We start from the raw sequence: 22209 nt of genomic DNA, 5'->3' as shown, positions 1-22209 counted from the left end.
TACGCCGCTTTCTGAAGCCTAGACAGTTCCCCAAAACTGTTTGTTTGTCATAAGAAGGAAAACACCATGAGGATTTTTCAGGAAACCCGAGGATGAGCCAATCTCCGCCTGTCTGGGGTCAGAACGGAGAGCCAGCTGGGTGCAGAGCTGCTCGCGAATTCCCGCCATTGACATTGACCCCAGGGCGGGGCTGGCTGCCCCTCTGGCCTCCGCGCAGAGCCTGACACTGGAGAAACAGAACAAAGCTTTTTTTTTTTCCTGCAGAAAGGCTCATTTCCAAGAGAAAGTGAATAAGAGAGAAGACTGGGCTACTGTACAGCTTCTCCTTCCAAACCCACCCATCAGTCAAGTGCAAAGGGAGGGCAGATGTAGAAAAAGACAAGGAACTTTGCAGGTAGTGGAGCCCCCGCCCCGTGCAAAGAAGCAGCAGGAGTGGGGAGTGAGCCTTTTCCTCTAAAAACGTATAAAGTTCAAATCACATGTTGTATCTCCTTCTGGAAACTATCGTCTTCCTCCCCTCTCCCCCCCGCCCAGTCCCGAGGGAACCTCTGCCTGAATTTGCATGTGACAACCACTTGGTCGCTAGAGCTGTGATGCTATCTCCGGACGAGAACGCTTCCCTTTAAGAAAAATGTCGGCCGCCCGTTTGGAGGGATATTAACTGTGACATCTGTATGTACTCCAGTTTCGACATACCCTCGTGGGCTGGTGGAAGGAATGCAGAGGAAGGAATACCGGACAGAGACGGGAGTTGGATCCAAGCGTCTTACCGCTCAACTTGTGTTCTTGGTATGAAAAGATCATCATGGTCTGGTCTTAGCAACAGCAGTTGTAGCTGGGAAAACAAAGTGTCCAGCTATCTCAAAACAAAAAAGAAAGCATCAAGAATTATCTCTTCCCCCTGAAAAGAAAACAAGCATTCTGCTGGCCTTTGCCTTCTGAAATATTTCTGCATTCCAGGATACTGAGATTCTTCTTCATTTCTTATAAACAGATCCCCAATGTCCTTTAAAATACTTTCTGATTTCTTCTCCTCCAGTCTGTTTTCTGGTAAATAACAAGTTCTCTTCATTTAGCCTACAGGATCTCCTCTTGATAAACGAGACAAGTTTTAAATGTATCAGAGAGACCAAAAAGCTTTCGAATGAAGAGCATGTTTGTTAGTGAATGACGCAATGGAAAATTTCTATAATGAGTAGCTAGGAAAGAAAAAATATCGCACAGAATTACTTCGAAGTGGTCATGTATTATTATTATTAGGGGCAGCAGAGAGCTGTCCCCCAAAGCGAAGCTGTTCAGTGGTGTGGGAGAATCAACCTTGACATCTCGTAGTGTCTGGAACTTGAGACGGCCAGCTGAAGCCTGGGAAGCTCGAGGATGAGCAGTCTTCTTTTTTTTTTTCCCAGTAGGTTTGTGTTTGGTTGGGGCTGGCACAGTACTCCGTTTTGCTAGCTTCTCAAAGCCCTTCGTGGATTAATGTTAATGACTGACCACTCACATGTTAAACCAGAAAGCATTTAGATAGCCATGTTGCATCAAAAAGGAATGTTACGAATCTGTATACTTTGCCTCCTGCTTCCGAGCAATCTGGTAAATAAGAAAAAAATGAGAGATCAGGGCAGAGTCAGTCTGATCTCCCTCCAGGGTCCTCGGCGAGCTGACATGCAGGTAGACTTCATTCTACATGCTGGCGGTGTTTCCAAACACTTGCGTAAAAGTCACGGTGTTTGAAACGTCCAGGCATGTCCCTTTTTAAAAAAAAATGCTGCAGATGACTCAAAATGCCAGGGGATGATTTTCAGTCCGAGTAATCACAGCCTAATTTAACTATTTTTCACTTTTTGGAATTTAATTAAGTGAAGAATGTCTAATATATTTTATAGGTAATATAGTGCAGCACAAATGACCCCATTTGTTAAAAGCTTTAACCTTTTACTCTTCACATTTCAATAATTTAATAAGTGCTTTCAAGTAAAATGTATATTTAAAATTTTTATGATTTTTTCCTTTATTTCCGTTTCATTTTTTGTTATACCTCTGTGTGTTTTCACTTACATAATCTTAACTCCAAATTCTAAATTTTACAGTTAAGAGAAAGAGAATGGCTTTTGACTGCTTTTGTACTATTTGCCCATTAGGGAGCTAGAGAATCCCTTTTCTCCCCATTTGTGCGATGTCAGTGGTTGGATCTCAGAGTCAGCCGTAGCCAGCTGGGCCTGCACTCTGCCCACCGATGTCTCACGATGAAGGACCCGGACAGAAAGCTGTACCTGTATCAGCAGCTTCTGGTCAGTGGGTTTTATGAATTCACATGTAATTCTTCTCAGGATCACACACGAGTCAGGAGTACCTTGCCAGCCCCGAGGCTTTCTGTGGGTGCGCCAGCGGGTGGTTCTGTAGTGCACACGGTGATGTGGATGGTTTTCAGTGTCCTGGTTTTCGGCGGACTTATTCATCCTAGAAGCCAACCAACCAACATAAGGAAGCAGGAAAGGGGCGCTGTCCCCAGAGAAGCAACAGAAGTATCTCAAGTCGTGACCACGTCTCCTGCACTTGGACACGGGGTGTGGCTGACATTCAAAGCTGACGCTCCAACCATCCAGAAAGGTTGCTTTATTAAATGGTGTAAGGGAGTGGATACTGGAATCTCCTACCGCCTGGAATCAGAAACTGCCCGTTAAAGCTATGGGTACATTGGAATCCTTTTATTTTACATGGCCCACCACCTTTTTGATTTCTTGGCCTCCACAACTACCTGGGTGCCTACTGTTCAACAAAAATAGCCTGAGAATGCTCAGTTCTTCCTGTCTCATGGAGAAGACATTCTATGGAAACGAACAAAAACTGACTGAAAATTCTTCGTGAACCAAAGACAACTTTCCTTTAGATCCTCGCGCATCCAAAGCCCTTGCGTCCCATGTGTCTGGGCACACGCCAGAGTAGGGGCCAGCCCGCTCCGCCCCGCAGGGCCGGCTGCCCTCCCCGAGCCGCGCGCCACACGCCACGCTGTGCAGTCACAGAACCCAGCGAGCTCAGCGCCCGGGCCAGGGCAGCTGGGGAACAGGGTTTCTGCTCGTGTCGCCTGCACAAACACACAAGGCGTGTTTCCTGCTGTGGGATCCACGGGCCCCTACGGTTCTCAGCTGTTTTATCCCGTGAAACTCCGGGCCAGGAGGGTGATGCCGGGCGTGTGCACGGAGGCACGGGGTTGGGAGACTCGAGAATCTCAGGGGGAGGGGGAGAGGGAGAGGAGCGGGCAGAGCTGGCGATCATCACGTGTGGTGGGAGGGGGTGGGGAAGGAGCAGGCGCCTGTGGATACTGCAAAGGAAAATAAACACTGGAAGAACGAACTCATGCAGAAAAATTTTAAAGGGGGGTTTTTAACCAAGGGTGCTTGGGAAACACTCTGTTGGAGTTTAATAGTCTGGGCAGCTCTTACAACAGGGCACAAGTTCTCACAGCCAGAGTGACCTTTACACCAGAAATCTTCATTCCTCTGTTTATCCCATCGTGTTCCACTGAATGGACTCGTATGAAACACCTACTGTGTGCCAAGAACTGGGACTCCTTGCCTCCTTCCCACCAGCTGTCTACAGGCGCACACACACACACACACACACACACACACACACACACACTCTGAAGTCCAAATGCCGTTGGCAAGAACCGGAGGCCTACGGGGCATCGGCGCTGGAAGTCCGAACAATCCGCTCGCTGCACGAGCGCAGTTGGAAGGCGGCTCCTCGGGACGGAGCTTGGAAAGCGCTCGGACGACGAGGTGTTTATTTGGGTTGGCCTCTCCGGGCTTGCTGACGGCGGTGGATATCGTGCTGACACGTTACGTCATTTCTGGTGAGAGAACGTTGAACGGCGAGATGCACGGAGCCAGAACCTTTGTTTTCCTTACATAACTGCACAGGAAAGTTCCACTTGCTCGGAGGAGACTCTGCGTTGACTGCAGTACGTGTCGCAGAAGAGAGAGGCTCCCGTGTTGGAGGTTGTGGTGTCACGTTTAACCCTGCGTGTCGACTCTCCCCTCTTCGCTCAGGACGCTCAGACTGTCCTCTCTTCTCGCTCTAGTTTCACCTCCTGGGGCCTCGCCCGCGGCAGAGCTGTGCTTTCTGGCTCGTCCTCCTCCTCCAGGAGGCTGCAGTGCTGTAAAAACAATCGTCTCCATTCAAACCAACAAGAATGGGGGGATGCGGTAATGTTCTTGGACAGGTCCGGTTAGCATTTTGATCAGATTTTATCTTTCAAGGCATCCGTGTACACCAAAATTGAGATCTGACTCACCTAGCCTATGAAGACTGATGACACTCATTAAGATTACAGATCCTCAGCACTGGTATTATACAGATGGTTCGTTGTTTCTCAGGAGCTGAGGAAAGGGCTTCTAACGTTCGCCAACTTTTATCATTACAATATTTTCCTTCTAACACCCTGGAGTGCCTCGAAGTTAAATATATTTTATCTACATTTTAGGAGAAAATGTAGAAAGTACATTTGGAGTTGTGCAAAACACCCGATGTGTCACAACATCGTTACGGTGAGGATGTGTGGCTTCGGAGTCGCCACCCATTCGGGCAGAAGCGGGTGAACTCTTCGCACCCAGGATGCACCCGCGCCCAGGTTCGGGGAGGCGGGGCCTCCGCGGCCCCGCACCACGGAGGCCGCCAGCCCAGGTGTGCCCTCGGGGTCTCAGGGGGCTTTAGACAGTGGCTCATTGGTACGGCCTGCATATAGCAGGAGCGCCCCTGAGGCTGGCTCCCCCGCCCCTGGAGTAGATGTTAGACCTTGGAAGTAGGTTAGAGGTGAGTCCACTGAGACTGGAGGGAGAGGAGCCGGGACTTGCTAACCGCTTGACGCCGGGGTGGCGTCATAAACACGCCCCGCCTCTCGAGGCGCTGAGATGAGGCTCCAGGGACCCTGTCTGCAAGGCCAGCTGCCAGCTGCTCAGCCCCCGCGCCAGCCCCTCCCCCGGGAGGGCCTGACCGCCCACCCCCCCACCCCCGCCCCTGGCTGCCTTCACCCGCGTCCCTGCAGCTGGGCACAGAAACAGGAAGCGAGCCGCGGGCTGCAGTCCGCGGGCCCCGTCCTCCCCACTGACGTCACTCACACACCTGTGTCACTTCTTAAGCTGCAGCGGGTCATCCGAACGGAGGGACATCCTCTTCCGAAGTCAAATGCAGCTGCCAGATGGTACATCGACTCTTTGGATTTTGCGTATGAAAGCTGTTAACTCGTTACTGAGCGTTCTCTGGTAGCGATGCATGATTTGCGTCTCTCCCAGCAACCAACACCTGGCAGGCGTTGCTAAGCTCAGTTTAAACAGCATGAACTGAGGCTCATACGGGTTAAGTCAGATGCTGCATTTTTTTTTCCCCAGCTAGTCTGTAAGAGCTCTGAAAAGAGGAGTACTGCCTACTTTATATTTATATTTATATTTAAACTCTTTATCTCTAGGGTCTAGCATATATTCTACCAAAGGTAAAGGTGTCGTTAATATTTGTGGTGTAGTTGAATACATCTGAGTCACTGAGTAAATAAACGGGAGGGGTAGGTTTACGCCCACATTCATATATCTCTAAAGGTCACCATCTTTCTGTACTACCAAGGAATTTGTACTAAAAATCATTAACCACGATACCACCATTATTATTCCTAACCTTAATATTGTATCATCTTTTTTACTATATTAAAAATGCTAACTAGAATGTTAATTTATCTTATTATTTCTAGATTGGGTAAATGTGTAGGAAATTGTTGAAAGAAAGCAACAGCATTTTAATAGTGATCCCTCATCACCATTTATTTGAGACCCTCTAGCCTTGGGTTCGGAATTTAAAATATTCAAAATTCCATTGGCTATTATTCAGTGCCCCAGTCGGGATATTCCGAGACCAGAATTTCCGGACCACCCCGGAAGACAGACTTCCGTCCCTGGGGGCCCACACTCACACAGGCTGCGCGGCTGGGCTCGGGGCTGGGAGGAAGCGGAGGAGGCAAGCCTTCCTCGTCCCAGAGACTCACCTGGAGGTGCCCAGGTGTGGCCCCGCGTTCGGCTCTTCCCGCTGGTCCCAGGCTCAGACCCTCCAAAGCCACGAGATGATGAACGCTCTCACGGGCCATCTGAGGGTTCTGTGGACCTGAGTCACTTTACTTTATTAATCTGACGGACTCGATAGCACTGTAGCCACAGAAAGTTTCTGCGATTTGGTCTCAAGGCCACGGTGGAAGTCCTGTGTCTGCCACTGCCACAGCCTGGTGCTGGACCAGTCATTGAACCCTCGGGGTCCGGTTTGCTCACCCCGAGAGCGACAACTGCCGGCCGGCCTGCCTGACCTCCGCAGCTCTCCGACCGGCCCAGCGCCGTCATTCACATGAAAATGTCTGTAGGCAGAGAACACTGCGCGACCCTAGGTTGTTTCTCCCTCTCCCTCTCCCTCTCTCTCATTTAGATGTCTGACACATCAGATTCCGCCCTGGGGTGAAGGATTTGCACCGCGTGATCTCTTTCCCAAGGGATGCCAACTGCCTCCTCTTCCTCCCCAGTTTTTAGCCGTAAGACAGATAACATACACATACAACCATATTTGAAAAAGAGCATGCCTTTTTATTTCCTTCTACCCAAACATGTCTCTGGGCTGAGGTTCCCCTGAGCAGCCTCACCTAGAGCTCTGTAGCTGGGACTTGTCTGTTTACTCCAGCATCCTCCAGCATCCTCCAGCACCGCCCCCGTCACTCCAGCACCCTCCAGCATCCTCCAGCACCCTCCAGCATCCTCCAGCACCGCCCCCATCACTCCAGCATCCTCCAGCACCGCCCCTGTCACTCCAGCACCCTCCAGCATCCTCCAGCATCCTCCAGCACCGCCCCTGTCACTCCAGCACCCTCCAGCATCCTCCAGCACCCTCCAGCATCCTCCAGCACCGCCCCCATCACTCCAGCATCCTCCAGCACCGCCCCTGTCACTCCAGCACCCTCCAGCATCCTCCAGCACCGCCCCTGTCACTCCAGCACCCTCCAGCATCCTCCAGCACCCTCCAGCATCCTCCCAGCACATCACTCCAGCATCCTCCAGCACCGCCCCCTGTCACTCCAGCACCCTCCAGCATCCTCCAGCATCCTCCAGCACCGCCCCCGTCACTCCAGCATCCTCCAGCATCCTCCAGCACCGCCCCCGTCACTCCAGCATCCTCCAGCCACGGCCACTGTAGCAGAGGCTCCCTCCTAAGTCCGCCTCTCAGGAGACAGAATGACATGGGCCGGCGGTAGCCCTCTCCTGGGTCCTTTGTCACGTCAGCTCTGAGTGGGGTGGCTCAGTGGGGTGGGTGTCGTCCCACTAGGCCAAGCGGCTGCCAGTTCGACTCCCCGTCAGGGCACATGCCTGGCTGGCGTGCCTGGTCCCCAGTGGGGGTGGGGGAGAGGGGCGTGTGTGAGAGAAACAGCTGATCCATGATTCTCTCTTACAATGATATTTCTCTCACTCTCTTTCTCCCTCCCTCCCCGCTCTCTAAAAATCAATCAATTAATTAATCCTTCCTCATGTCACCTTCAACTCGCCCTTCCCAGTTGACGGCTAAGTGTAGAAACTGAATTCACAGGAGTGACTCGGGAAACCTGGGGGGATGTGGGTACATTTCCCCGCCCCCCCCAAGCCTCCTCCTGGTCTGCGCCGTGGTGACAATAACGAGATTTCATGGTAGGTTGTTGGGAAACTGTACAAGGAGGGGCGTGTGAAGAGGAACAGAGTAGGCACACAACACGGTTGTTTTGAAGGAAAAACATCTTGTTTTGCTAGTACACGTGAAACAAGACTTCATTTTTGACCTACGACGATTGCCTCTGTTTTATTTCCCATCCTTCTCGCCTCGCGTGGGCCTGAGGCCACGTCCGTGTTGTCTGGTTTGTTTCTGTTTGACTTCGAACGAGAACAAGTCTGATCTCGCTGTACCTCTGGACGTCAAGGTCCGAGACAACGCAGTGTACCAGAAAGAACAGTGAGCCAAAGCTACCAGAAGCTGCTTTGACTGTTTATGCGCGCTCCTTTAAATCAAAAGAACAAAATGTAAACTATTTTTTCTGTCGTCTCCTGGGCTTGCGGCTCCTGGGTGCCTCGGCAAAGATGAAAGAGGCTGATTTACAATCCCCGTGGGCAAGTCGCCTGGAGCGGTCCGAGGGCAGGAAATGAAAAGAGGGCAGCGCGCACGCCCCCGGACATTCCACACGGCGTGAGGAACAAACACGGCAGCCCAGAAAGGAAACCGACCGAAGGCTCCCGGTCCTACAGCGACCGGGCACCGGGAACGTGCCTTTGGGAGAGGGTGTGCTGGAGATACCGAAGAGCTGGAAGATCCCCCCAGAGGGCTGCCGCTGACCTTGGTGACACATAATCCCTCTCCTCTTCCGTCTACAGGATGCTGAGTGCGTTTCATTTAGGGAAATTCTGTGACCTGCGTCATCATCATGGAACTGGGGCGTTGTGTTACAGATCCCCGCCTCTCAGCCCAGAACGGGAACCAGACTTCTGGGGCGGGGCGCCGTTGGGTGTACACGCTGTTTCAGGGACTCTGGGTGGGCCTGAGATGCTGGACCCCTGGGAGTTCCGGGGTGATGTCGGTGCGGCCCCTGTGGTTTCCAGTCACCTTCTGACAAAACCTTGGGTGGCGGGTTCTGGTCCTTATACGTAGGATGGGGGTCCTCCACTCGGGTGATCTGGGGCTCAGGGGCATTAGGCACTGTCTGGAGCGCATCTGACCTTCAGGACTCGGGGGCATCTGTGGGCGGGGCCAGGGGTGCTGCTCATCGCCTGCGAGGCCCCGGACAGCCCCTCGTAGCAAACAGTTTTCTGACCCAAAATGTCACGAGCGCCCAAGTGGAGTAATCCTGCTGGAGAAGTACTATTCCGTGTGTCCCTCATATCAACAACAATCTGTTAGTGTCGCGGGTTCGATTCCCAGTCAGGGCACGTGCCTGGGTTGCAGGCCATGACCCCCAGCAACCACACATTGATGTTTCTCTCTCTCTCTGTTTATCTCCTTCCCTTCCCTCTCTGAAAATAAATAAATAAAATCTTAAAAAAAAAACAATCTGTTGAACGTGTTCAAAAATAGCAGTAAAGCCGTGAGGGAAGGGTAGGGGCATGGACTATTTAGTTTGGAGCGGAGAGCGAGCAGTGTTTAGGACGGCCGCCGACTGCACGAAAGGCAATCAGGCAGAAGACGGTCGCCAGCTGCGCGCCGTCACCCTTGAGAAGTGAGCAGGAAATGTACATAAATGGGCCCGGGCGGCCCAGCCACCCACGCCTGCTCCGTGTCTTCCACGCCAGCCGGGCGGGTCTCTCGGCGATCTCGCTGCCATATTTGTCCTGCTCTGTGTCTCGTTCCTCGCAGAGACGACCCCCCCCCCACAGGTCCTTGGGACATATGTTGTTCTCACTGCCAAGTCGCATCTCTCCCCCCCACTTAAAGATCTCACTTAACATTTCCATCTCCGTAAAATCTTCCTTCACGAAGAGGAAATTGTTACCAGTTCATCTCTCACTGCCACCGGCCCCCTTTCCTCCTTCGGCGTGTTCTCTCCCCCACCCTGGAAGTGTGTTGTTGCTCAGCTGTGCCCAAGCAGCTGCGCTGTTTTGAGAGGCAATAAGAAAGATGAGGAAGCAGACCCCTGCTTTAAAGAAGTTTCCAGACAGAGAGACAGAGAGCGAACTGGTGGTCACCAGATGGGAGGGGGCCGGGGGCTGCGTGAGAAAATTGTACGAGATTAGAAAGTACAAGTTGTCGGTTATAAAAATGGTCACGGGATGTTAATGCTAGCACGGGGAATGCAGACAAAATAATATTGTAATAACCACGTATGGTGTCAGGTGGGTACTAGATTTACTGGGGTGATGATTTTATAAATTATATAAATGCCTAGTCTCTGTGTTACACACCTAATACAATACAATAATGTATGAAACTAATACAATAATGTGTGTCAACTGTCATTGAAAATGAATTTAAAAAATAAAGAAATTACGAAAGAATTTTCTAATCTAGGAAAAAAGTCTCACACCGCTAAGTACGATACACTGTAAATAGTGTTTGGTAATTATCTCTGTGAGAGACTTCTTACATAGAAGAAGAGGTTTTAGTAGTTAAAAGACTATTTTCATTTGAGGAGATCAAAGAAAACTTTGTAAAAATGGGTATAGATAAGTATCTGCTTTTTCATAAAAATATTTTTGGTTTTTAAGAACAAAATTTTCCCTAAGTTATGTATGATTCTATGCACCAAAGAAACACTTCATATAGTTACCAAAATGTGAAGATGCTGAAGTAGAACACAGAATGAGTCTGCGTCTGGGTTCAGACTTTATTTATGAAAGAGCGTACAGTGGATAAGGGAAGAAGTTTCCAGGGTGCGTGGAGCCGTACGCTGGTTTTAACAAAGGAGAGTGGCTTTAACCACCTCTGAGCATGCCTTCTGCTGCTCTGCAGCTTCATAAGACACTGCTCTTAGCGAAGGGATCCGAGCTGCACCCAGGAGGGCAATGCTTTGGAATCCCACACGGACACTGTAGAAACCAGGGCCCGACGGGGGGTTCGCACCGTCCAGAACCCTTTGGGGACGGACCCTAACCCTCGTGAAGGGCTTCGTCACCTGACCTGCAAGGGAACTGAAGGGACTCGATCCCCACTGAGTCGAGCCTGTGCCTGGTGTGGAGTGAGCTGTAGCTGCAGCCTCTCACTCATCTCGGCAGCGGCCGGGAGGAGGCCCCACCACCAGCACTGTGCAGGGGGCTTTGGTGTATTAGGGGGAGCTCCCACCGGTCCACCCGAGCCTTGACGGGGAACACAGCACGTCTCAGGCCTGCACGGGGAGCCCTCTCTGGGTGGAGACAGCCTCTCACCTTCCCTCGGGAAGCAGCGAGGAGAGAGCTGCCTGCCCCCCGCGCCCCCCACGGTCTCCATGCTGACCCTCTGTCACCAGCCCGGAGGAGGAAGCGGTGTGCCCGTCCCTGGCGGCCACACAGGCTGTGGGGCTCGCTCTGCTGCGAGATTCTCCGGAGCTGCCTTTGCGAGCGTGCCTTCCCACACCTCCCACACGCGCCCCTGAAGCTCCGGGGACGCCGCAGACGCCGCATGTCTGTGGGGTGTGTCTGAGAGTCAGTGCTCGCGCTCTTCAAAGCCCCTGCACTGATTCCCGGTCCGCGTGTGGTGGCTCCCCTAGACCCTGGCTGTGGTCTGGGTCGATCTTTGCGCGCCGGTGCTTTCCCGGGAACCCCGAGAACGCCGTCCGTAACTTGAGCCACAGTGGACGCTTAGTGAACTCGGTGTCACTGGACTCTGTCTTCTCTCTCTTGCAGTTGTTCTCGGCGTCTGCATGTCATTCAATGTCGACGTGAAGAACTCCATGACCTTCAGCGGCCCCGTGGAGGACCTGTTCGGGTACACCGTTCAGCAGTATGAAAACGAAGAAGGGAAATGGTAAGCCAGCGTGTGTTTTGTTGTTGTGGTTGTTGTTGTTGTTGTGTAGTTTCCCTTCACAGTAATGAAAGCCATTATTTGGCTACAGTTCGCTTTATGAATGAGAATCCAACAGAATGAATCACTTACAGTAGGAGTTGCAGTTCGATCACTTGGTGATGGAAACTGACAAAGGAAGACAAAAAGACTTTCTTGGCAATCTTTTTTTTAAGATTTTATTTATTTATTTTTAGAGAGGGAAGGGAGGAAGAAAGAGAGAGAGAGAGAGAGAAACATCAATGTGCGGTTGCTGGGGGTTATGGCCTGCAACCCAGGCATGTGCCCTGACTGGGAATCGAACCTGCGACACTTTGGTTCGCAGCCCGCACTCAATCCACTGAGCTACGCCAGCCAGGGCTACTTTCTTGGCAATCTTAAAGGACGTGGTTCGTGACGCGTGTGAAGCCCAGGTTGACCTCGGGGAAGGTCCTTATCCCAAAGAGTTGCCGCGTCGTTCCGAAACTACGTTATCAAGTAGGAGTTCTTGAACCCTTCTCGCTTTCATAGCGGACATTCAGCAGAAAGGGTTGGGAGGCAGACCAGGGGCTCTCTCTGAAAGGGTTCACGTCGCCGCGGCAACGTCACAGTGTTGGGCTTCTATTCTGGTGCTTCGCCGGGCGGCTCAGTCTGGTCTACTGCTACTAACAAACCTGACTGAATGTCATTTCCGTGCTTTTAAACACTGTAGGGTTGGGTACGTTCACGGCAGGTGTGATTTCTACGACCTGTTAAAATTATATGACTTTCAGGTATACGTTGTAATTTGACATCTGCATACACTACAAAGGGACCACCTCCAAAAGTCTAGTTACCGCCCACCACCGGGCACGTGACGCCCTTCACTCCTTTTGCCGTCCCCCCTCCCCCAAGCTTCCTGCCCCTCTGGTAACCACAGACCTGTTCTCTGGTGTTGCGCTCTTATCACATAATAGTAATAATAATAATAATAATAGTAATAGCTAAACAGGGCAGGAGGAAGCCGTTGGGGTGATGGGTATGGTCATGGCACAGGTTGGGGTAATGGTTCCGCAGAGTGTACTTGTCCCTAAACTCATCGAGTTGCACACATGAAATATGTACAGCTTAGTCTATGTCATCCTTATGTTAATAAAATGTTTTTGTTTGAAGTTACTCCCCTAGGGAAATGTAACCACTTAGGGCCAGAGCTCGAAATAGAACTCAAGTGTCTCCACACCCAGTGTAGTGCTCTTCCTTTATTGGAACTGTGTTACTTTCTCACTAAGTGTTGATGATGACTATGTTTGCAGTGTTCCATCTTCCTCATGAACACGCGTGTGAGACTTGGTGAGCGAGCGCTCGAATGTACGTGTCTGTCAGATGCTGTAACTCCGTGCTGGCAATCCATGTGTACAGTGATTTTATGGAAAGGGGTGTGAAAAATCAGGGCCACCAAAGTGATGTGATTTTTTTAAAGATTTTATTTATTTATTTTTAGAGAGGGAAGGGAGGGAGAGAGAGAGAGAGAAACATGAATGTGCAGTTGCTGGGGGCCATGGCCTGCAACCCAGGCATGTGCCCTGACTGGGAATCGAACCTACGACACTTTGGTTCGCAGCCCGTGATCAATCCACTGGGCTACGCCAGCCAGGGCTGTGATGTGAATTTAAAAGTGAGCAGATCATACGAACCTGAATGTCCACCCCTTAGGGGGCAGCAAGGTAGCGGCGTATTGTTCCAGAGACCCAAGTGCTGGTCCTGCCAAATGCATTTTAGAGACGGGTTTGGATGCTCTGTGAGCGCTGATAGAATCAGATAGGGTGCCGACCTCTTTTAAGAAATGGACCCTAGAGTAATCGACCTATTTGGGAGAACACAGATTCCGTTACTCGTCCTCGGAGGTAGGCACCTCCGTAGGTCATATTCACAGCTCGTGTTTGGAAGCGCATCATCCTCAGATTATTGAAAAAATCATCCTGACCCATCGTGCCTCTTGGCCAAACTCGACTGGGGGAGAAGTACTTGCTGGCCCACTACGAGTGCACCTTGTGCACTGGAAAAGCCTCGCTTTAATTGTTTCAAAACAACTGAGAAATAACAGAAGAGGCAGCCCGATGCCCCCTTCCCCTTTCAGAAGTTTACGGCGAAGTGTAACTTCCTGTGTATCTTCAGCTCTAAACCGCGTTTTCTCCGCACTGAACGCACCGTGTCTCTGGTTCAGACCAGCTGGGGCTCGTCTCGGTGCGCACCGGCTGGCCGAGGCAACCAGGGAACGCACCGCGGTTCGGAGAAGAGCCATGGGGAGCCCAGGAGGTTCAACGGTGTGGCTTCAGAGAGAAGAACCGAGATGTGCTGAGAGCCGCACAGGCTTCCGGACTCGGCGGTCAGCGGCGCGGCTAGGTCTGGGCCACGTGGGAGAGCCCCCGCGGCGGCGTGGGCGTCCCACGCCCATCCCATCTGCTCCCTCCCGCCAGCGCGTGTGGGCTCACCCTTCCCACTGGTCCCCCCGCAACCCTTCCCGGGGGTGTCCGTGCCTGCAGGGGGCCTGGGTTCCCACAGCAGGTTTCCAGTGGGCAGACCCCTCCGTAGCCCGTCCTCAAGCCAGCGCCCGTACCAGAGCCTGCTGGCCATGTGCCTTTTCCCTAGGGGACCCGGCCGAACGCCGGGTCAGGGTGACCGGGGGGGCTCCGCGGATCGGTGGCCTGTTTCCCACGCGTACATGTGGTTTCCATAAAGCCCACTCCGGCTGGCAGTCCAAAGCCCTTTTAAAGGTTCCGTCCCATTTTCTCTGACCTATTTTAGCATACGATGTACTTTACATTGCTTGCCATGTCTTTTGAAGTTGAACCTTTCCCTGTGCCAGACTTGTCATTGCCTCGGCTCCCCTCGTCCCCACACTCAGGCCTGTCACAGCCGAGAGCGCGGCGGCCCATGAGACCACTAGCGCGCTGCGTCCCCTACGAGGACCAAACACTCGGGCCGCTTGCTTTTTAAAACCAGGCCGGCAGGGGTGCTTGGTTCCCCGACGGTGACTGGGCTGGGATGTCAGCAGAGGGGGAGGCGAGAGGAGTGCTCGTGAGGAACGTGCACACGGGACAACGGTCTCCAGGAGGCTGTTTTTTCCTGGGAAAAAAAGCGTGAACATGAGACAGAGTCGTCAGAGGTCAGCTGCTCTGCAGACAGACAGACCAGTGGTCCCCGTGGCCGTTGTGACGTGCAAAAAACAATCCGCTCACGAAATGTCATTATAAGGGGACCTTCTGTGACGACGTGTCCCTCGCCTCAATGGGCTTGGAGGTCGTCGGGCGATTCTCTGGAGATCAGTAATGAGATCCAGAGCATTCTTGAGTCTTCCTAATCTGCCGACAAGTCAGTACGATCACTGCAAATGGAAAGCAAAACTCTCCGGGAAAGAACCCGGGATGCGTTAAGGCAGGCTGGCGTCACATTTCGAAGTGACAGCATCCACAGTCCACGCAGCGGCATGCCGTGGGCCTCCCCATGGCCCGTGTGTCCGGGTAGCTGTCACTCGGACCACCTTCGCTTTCCAAACAGGAAACTAGGAAGGGACGGCCGGAGGCATCACACAGCGTGCCCCAGGACCGGGAGGTGAAGCCCAGCCTTCCGACTTGCAGCCGGTTGTGTCCCCGAACGCCACGGCCCCTCCGGAACCTTGACCTGTGTGAAATGCACTCTGCGTCACGCAGAGGCTCGTACGGCACCCTGCTGACCCAAAATGCAAAGCCCCTACCACAGAAATGAAGACGACCCGGTCGGAGGCTCTTAGCTGGTCGCACCAGTCCAAAATTCCCAGCTCTGTCTTACTTAGATTCTTAGAATGTTTGACAGCCATGACTCCCTTTAATAGATGTTTACCGAATGCCTGTTCTGTGTCTGGTGCTGCTGTTAGGCGCACCGAGGATCTATGAGTAGGAGTGAACCGAACGTGAAAGCTCCTGCTATCTCAGAGCTTATGTTCTGTTGGGGAAGAGGGGGCAGAGATAAATGGTGAACTTAGTGAGCAGGCACGTTATATCTCATGTTGGGATGTGGTGAGTTCTGTGAGCGAAGGAAGAGCAAGGTAGAAGGGACTGGGAACGCTGGGGATTTCTTGAAATTCCGAGAACGCCGCACTGGTAATTCCTCAGGACCGCGTTGTTTCGTGCAGCTCGGGAGAGCGAGGCCCACTGAGGATCCGTGGCGAGAGGCATGTGCCGTCCAGAGCTGCGGGCTCGGTGTGAGAACAGCCCCCAGGAAAATGCACCAGATGGTGTCATGTTCTAGGTCCTGTTCGCCCCTTCTTCACTGTCCGCACCCCCCCAACCCCCCCGAGCTCCCTGTCTGCCCCCGACCGGCTGCCCTCTGCTGCTTCCTGAGCCCCGCGCCCCCGCTGCTGCCCGCGCCCCCGCTGCTGCCGCTGCTGCCGCTTACCCAGACAGAGCGCACAGCAGGCCTGGTCCCCGTGGCCACCGCAGGCTGTTTCCGGTGATCGCCGTGCGCGAGGGCGACCTGGTGCCCTGGGAGTCGACTGTAAACTCCAGACTATTCCCGTCCGTCAAAGCCCACCACCGGGACAATCTCAACCTGCCCGGTGTATGGGGAGACCGACCCCCGTTCCGGCCACGCGCCCAGCTCAGCCTTCACCCCCCGAGCCCCCAACTTCCGCCTGAGCGGTCCAGGCCTCCCGCCCGCCTGCCTTCCAGCCTGCAGGCACTCGCCCCTGGATGTGCCGTTCGGGAAAGCGGTTCCCTGAAACGACCCCCCCCGTTGATAACAGTACGTGCTTTCCCACCAGTCAGGTCTTCTGGGCACACTTATAATCCGTTCTCTCTGGATGGAGGCATCTTAAACATCGAAGGGTCTTTGCAGGCCTGTCTCCCATCCGCTGTGGGGACACCTTCGAAAACATCCCAGCCGGCAGTGGCCTGCCGCATCTCCATCTCGGCACGGGGGCCGCCTGGCCAGCCGTGTGCGCCTCGTCAGTGTGAATCTTCGTGGCCCCCCACAAGCCCGCCGCCGACCACCTCTCCCGCTACTCCTCACCCGATGACCGCAGCCAGTGTGTCCTTCAGAAGGGGGCGGGGCAGGAAGGAAACCACGAGAGTAAAGCTTCATCCTCCCTTTGTACTCCAGTTAGCTGTTGCTGCGTAACAGGGGACCCCAACACGTGGCGGCTTGAAACCACAGGATTGATTATTTTTCAAGACGCGTGCCGAGGACACGGAGTTCCCATGCACACAGCTGCACGCCTCTGGGGCTGGGGCCGGGGCCGGGGTGGGGAGGCCGAGGCGGCTGGACCCCCGTGTCTGGAGGCTGTGCCCCACGCCTGCCGCCCCCCGGGGCTCCTGCTCCTCAGCAGGCTGCCCCGGGTCTCCTCAGTGCGTCCTGCTCACAGAGTTCCAAAAGTGGGGGTGCACAATTCCCAGTGCCTGCAAGGTCCGGCCTCAGAAGCCCCGGCACTGTTTCTGCTGCGTCCTGTCTATGAACAAATCACAGTTTCGACAGGAGGGCAGATAGAGTCTGTGTCAACAACGGATGAGACGACGCGACATCACAAAGGGGCACACACTCCAAACTGCCTGCCGCACCTACGAGCTCTGCCCACCGGGCCGGCCGGAGCCTCGGGGCTCCAGGCCTCGGGGGCCTGCAGTCTCTCCCCGTTTCTAAGGCAGACTGGTCGCGCCGGATCCGCCCCTTCTACCTGCTCAGGGGCTCCCCTCCCCCCCCACCCCCAGACACCAGCCTCTCTCCTGTTCCTGGCACCCCTCACCGTCCTTTAGCTCTGTCTGTGTCACTGCCACCTTGACTTGAACTCCGCTCCACGGTCCGCCTCCTGGAAAGCAGCTCACGCCGAACTGACACGGCCCATCGCCCCCACGGTCAGCCACCGCGCGACCGGCGGGGAGGTGGGTGCGGCGCTCCTGCCTCCAGGGGGTTCCCACTGCCCTTTCCTTCTCTGGCCTCTGAGACGCCCTCGTGTCTGGATCCTCCCTCCCCTCCGCCACTCCTCCCGGCTTCCCGGATTTGCTCATCAAACCATTGAGTTCATTTCCCCGGGACGTCAGCCTCCGGCTCTTCTCCGACTCTGCTCTCCTGAGGGGGCAGCGTCGATTCTTAGGGCTTCAGACGCGCTCACCCTGTCCCGTGAGGTCTCTCGGATCCTCCCCAGCGAGACAGAGCCTGGACCCCTGCAGCGGGGGTCTGCATGCTTCCTTGGCCTTTCTCCCTCCTCCTCCTCACTGCCGTCCCCGTCTCCGCGCTTGCCCGTTCTCAGACTCACCTGCCAGAAAGCTACCCCTGCCGACGTCCTTGTGGGGGTCCTCTTTGGGAGGAACCCCAGCTGTGACGGCTTATACCCCAAGTATTTCTAGAATCGGCTACCCCTTCCTCTCCTTACTTAATTAGGCCCTCCTTTCTCATGGATGATGTTAGGACCTCTTCCCTTCGCTCTGTGAGTCTCCTTGGCCCCTTTCCCTGATGCCGCCACGGTATCGTGAGCAGAGAAGTTTCAGAGACCAGCGTCGCTCGTGTGGTATCCCTCTTGGAAAGCCTCAGTGGTCGCCAGCCTGCGCCTCGGTGAAACAAACCTCGCGTTCTTAAAGGCGACCACAGGGGTATTCATGCCCAGGACCCTGTTCACCTCTCCAGACGCAGCGTCTACGCTACGGTCCGGGAGCTGCTTGAGCTCACAAAAGAGCAGTGTTCCTTCCTGCCGCTGAGACTTTCTTGAAGTTCAGGCTCATTCAGTATTGTAACGGTGCGTTCCTACTGCAGGCCTGCTTCCCCTCTGAGTTTAAACACCCGAAAAACCGTGTTTTATCCGTTTGACACCCCCAGGGCCTGCCAAAAACGCCGCGCCTGTAGAATGTTCTCAATACACAGGCATCGGTCTGCCGGGCCTTGACTTAAAACCTTCCGTAACAGTAGGCTCAGATCTTTCCTCTACAGTGTTTGGACTCTCAAAGTAATGGCATCAATCACATTATAAAAAGCTTTGAAAACATTGGGGCAAAAAAAACCTAGCCTTAACCTTCTCAATACCATTTATGTTTTTAGTGTGTTCCGTTTTAATCTGTGTTTTACATCGATGTAGCTGTTCCATCCTCCGAAAAAAAAAAAAGATGGAAATAAGAAGAAGGAGAACAAAGGCATAAACAGCACATTGGATGAGCCAAACACTTTTTTTAGGCCCTTTGCCCACACTGACATTTTATTTTCATGGTGGTCCTGTGAGGTAGCTGCTCTTACCATTCCCACTTCACGGATGGAGAAACTGAGGCCCTGGGGGGTATTGCTGTGTCCTAAACCACGCAGCTAAGTCAATGGCGAAGCCGCAGTCCGAACTCATGAAGTCTGGCCTCAGAGCATATACGGCCTGGAGGTGATTAAACCAGAACGGGGTCCAGAACACGGTGTCCAGCCGTCACGTGCCAGCTGTGATCGTCACTGCCGTCGTGATGAGCGTGTCCAGTGTGACTCGATGCATTTCCCTTTAAATTCAGTCTTTAGGTTATCATGAAGGGAGGTAGGTTTTACTTCACACTAGGTCAAAAATAATTTTGAACCCTACCTTGCCCTCATCGCCTGTCATTTGTTGTGGCTGCACAGTATCCTAAAGGGTGACCCCGAGGTCATTAATTAGTCCTTGCTGTTGATTATCCTTCTTTTAATCCTTCATTACTATGCGTATAACACTTGGATCATTATCTTCAGGCATTAAGCTTTTCCCCTTAATTTAGGTCATTTTCCCAGAAGTAAGAATTATGTATTAAAGGGCTCGAATATGTTCATGGCTATTTATTCACATCAGAAATGGCTTTGCAAAGGCCTTGCATTATAACTGTGTCTCGGGGAGCCTGTTGAACAAGTCAGTGTTTACAGTTGTTACAAAACTTATCTCCATGAATGCTAGCCTCCTGCACAAAGGAAATCCCATCCCTTTTCAATACGACAGACTTTGGAATATTTGAATATTTAAACATGCATGCCTTATCCACCCACACCCCTATATAATTTCTCAACTCTCCTTAAGACATGCTTTTCTCTGGGCCAAACACCCCCACCATCCCCCCAAGCATCTCTCGTCTGACGACACCGCCAGACGCTTAACCATTTGAGTCATAGTCTCAATGCATTCCGTTGCACCTCTGCCCCCCTAATTGGGAGACCCAGACCCGGCCTGACCGGGCAGAGCACCCAGGGGCCCTCACGCCCCTGGACCAGGACACCTCTTTCTGCAATGAGCCCGTGGTCACGTTAGCATTTGGGCACTAAACGCCCCGTTGCCTCATGGGTGCTTTCTGCCAACAAAATCCCCTGTCACGCGCCCCCCGGACTCGCGGTAAGTCAGGTTTCCACATCCTGTGCTGTCCGTAACCGTAGGCAGTGAAGGGGGGTTGTTTACTTAGGTTTTGGCATAAACTCGAACTAGTTTGTTTAGGATTCTTTCACCAGAATGTTGAGACACTTCCGCATGCCCCAGTGGGCATGATGGATTTCCTGGCTGCGTGCCTTCCCGCTTGCTGTGTCTGCCCCCAAGACAGCAGTGAAGATGCAGGCTGAGACCATCCCCACCCCCGGGGCAGGCTGCGACACGGAACGGGGGTCCTTTGGCTACTAGCAGCCTGCGTCCATGGCACTTGGTGGCCAGCAGCCTGTGTCTGTGGAACTCGGTCCCCAGCAGCCTGTGTCCATGGAACTGCAGTCCCCAGCAGCCTGTGTCTGTGGAACTCGGTCCCCAGGGGCCTGCGTCCATGGAATTCTGGTCCCCAGCAGCCTGTGCCCGAGGATGTAACTGTTCCACCAGTAATGAATCAGCAGCCAAGAGGCCACCCAAGTACCTCAACAACCAGCCACATTCGTCCGCCTTATTGCTGGCATCACAGGAAACCCCGTCGGATGACTCGCTAACACTACCACAAATCATGGTTCTATGTTTCCGTTAATTATTGTCAGAGTGATTTTTTTATTCTGCCTAAAAAGACGCGAATGATTTTAACCTGGGTCTCATCACTGTCCTTGTTTTCTGAGTACTCACGAATGAGCGTGTACTGATATTAAATCTTATGATGACCAGATGTCTATAGCTCCTAACTTCCGTATTAAGTTATCAGTTCCTATGAGAAAAACTCACTGATGTGTGTTCTATAAATTAGCATAGCTGCAGGCTCAGCCAATAATTATCATTTCAGCCCCCAAGTTAAAAAACACAACAAAGTAATATAAAATGAAGTGTTCTGAGCTCTCTCTCTCCTTTATATTTTATGTTGTTGTTGTTATTTTAATTCAAATCAATCTGCACTTTGGAGGAGTCGCTGCTCGTGCAGGAATGTCCCAGTGGGGACAGGGGACGACTGTCTGCCTATGTCTGTGGGAACCGGCGCCAGTCACCCCAGAGCGGTCGCCGCGCAGCGGACACGGGCGCCCGTGCTGCTCGGGAGTGCTCACCGGGCTGTCTCTCCGCAGGGTCCTCATCGGCTCCCCGCTGGCCGGCCAGCCCAGGAACAGGACCGGGGACGTCTACAAGTGTCCGGTGGGCAGAGGAGAGTCGTCACCTTGCGTGAAGTTGCACCTGCCAGGTAGGGAGAGTCACGATGTTACAGCCCGGGTCTGAGTCGTTCCCAGGGCTCCCCTCACTGAGAACCGATTTCAACCAATTCAAGAAGATGAACCAAAGCCCTGGCTGGCGTAGCTCAGTGGATTGAGCGTGGGCTGCGAACCAAAGCATCGCAGGTTCGATTCCCAGTCAGGGCACATGCCTGGGTTTAGGCCACGGCCCCCAGCAACCGCACATTGATGTTTCTTTCTCTCTCTCTATCTCCCTCCCTTCCCTCTCTAAAATAAATAAATAAGATCTTAAAAAAAAAAAAGAAGATGATCCAAGTGACCCGTAACCACTCTTCAGTTCTTGTCATTCACCTTTACATAAAGTGACATCTGGATTCCCTCTGCCCTGCATTTGCTGTAGAAATTCCTTATAAAATATCCATAGATTTAGGTCTTACTAGTTTTGTCGCGTTTAACACCCCCCACCAGTGCTCAGCGTCCCCAGCAAACCAACTTGCTGACAAGAAACAACTTCTCCAAATAAACCTCCCCATCCCATCCCCCCACGAAAGTTAGCTTAGTGTTTGTTTTTTAAAGAAAGTTGCATAAGGAAATGGTCATAGATGGCCTATATTTTGCCATGTATAGTGCGTGCCCACAGTTCTATGCGCATTACACGTGGGATGATTATACCCATTATTACTCCAACGGCATATGATCATTATGCCCATGTGTAGTGAACTTCCTTGTTTTTCCCTCAGAAATTCGGGCAGTAAAGTGTGCATTATACACAGCAAAATACGATAAATCAAAACACTCAAAGAGAAGAGCACACAGTAGGTCTATGTTGAAACAGAGGCTTTGGACAGAAGCGTCGCTGCGGCGAGACGTGACCGGGAACTCCCCGCCGGGACTCTCCGGGAGCTGGAACCCGGTCCGTGCTCCGGACGAGCTCCAGTGCCTCGGGAAACGACTCGTCCCCTGCAGGCTTATTTCAAACACTGTGTTCTTAGTTCTCCCTCTTAAAAAACATCTCGTTCGTGCGCTTATTGTGAGCAACTTCCCCTGCACATTCACGAGCCCAGTTACAGCCGCGGCTTTAACGTCCGTCCCTGATGGTCCCGACGTCCACGACGTCGCAGCCTCGCTTTCCCTCCCTGACCTCCCTCTCGGGGTCAGGGCACGTTGTCC

The 22209-nt window shown here is 52.9% G+C and overlaps 1 protein-coding gene across 1 annotated transcript in view; it reads left to right on the top strand.

Moving 5' to 3' along the window:
* The window catches only part of ITGA1 (integrin subunit alpha 1), a 150682-nt gene that overhangs the window by 47831 nt on the left and 80642 nt on the right, over positions 1 to 22209 (top strand). Inside the window, exons 2-3 of the mRNA XM_045839909.1 lie at positions 11355 to 11475; positions 20938 to 21050. Of these exons, the coding sequence (XP_045695865.1) occupies positions 11355 to 11475; positions 20938 to 21050 (234 nt within the window). The remainder of the gene's footprint in view (positions 1 to 11354; positions 11476 to 20937; positions 21051 to 22209) is intronic.

The sequence above is a fragment of the Phyllostomus hastatus genome, unplaced genomic scaffold (assembly GCF_019186645.2).
Source record: "Phyllostomus hastatus isolate PE091 unplaced genomic scaffold, TTU_PhHast_1.1 phas_contig_329, whole genome shotgun sequence".
Lineage (NCBI taxonomy): Eukaryota > Metazoa > Chordata > Mammalia > Chiroptera > Phyllostomidae > Phyllostomus > Phyllostomus hastatus.
This window is presented reverse-complemented; position numbering and strand designations above follow the sequence as displayed.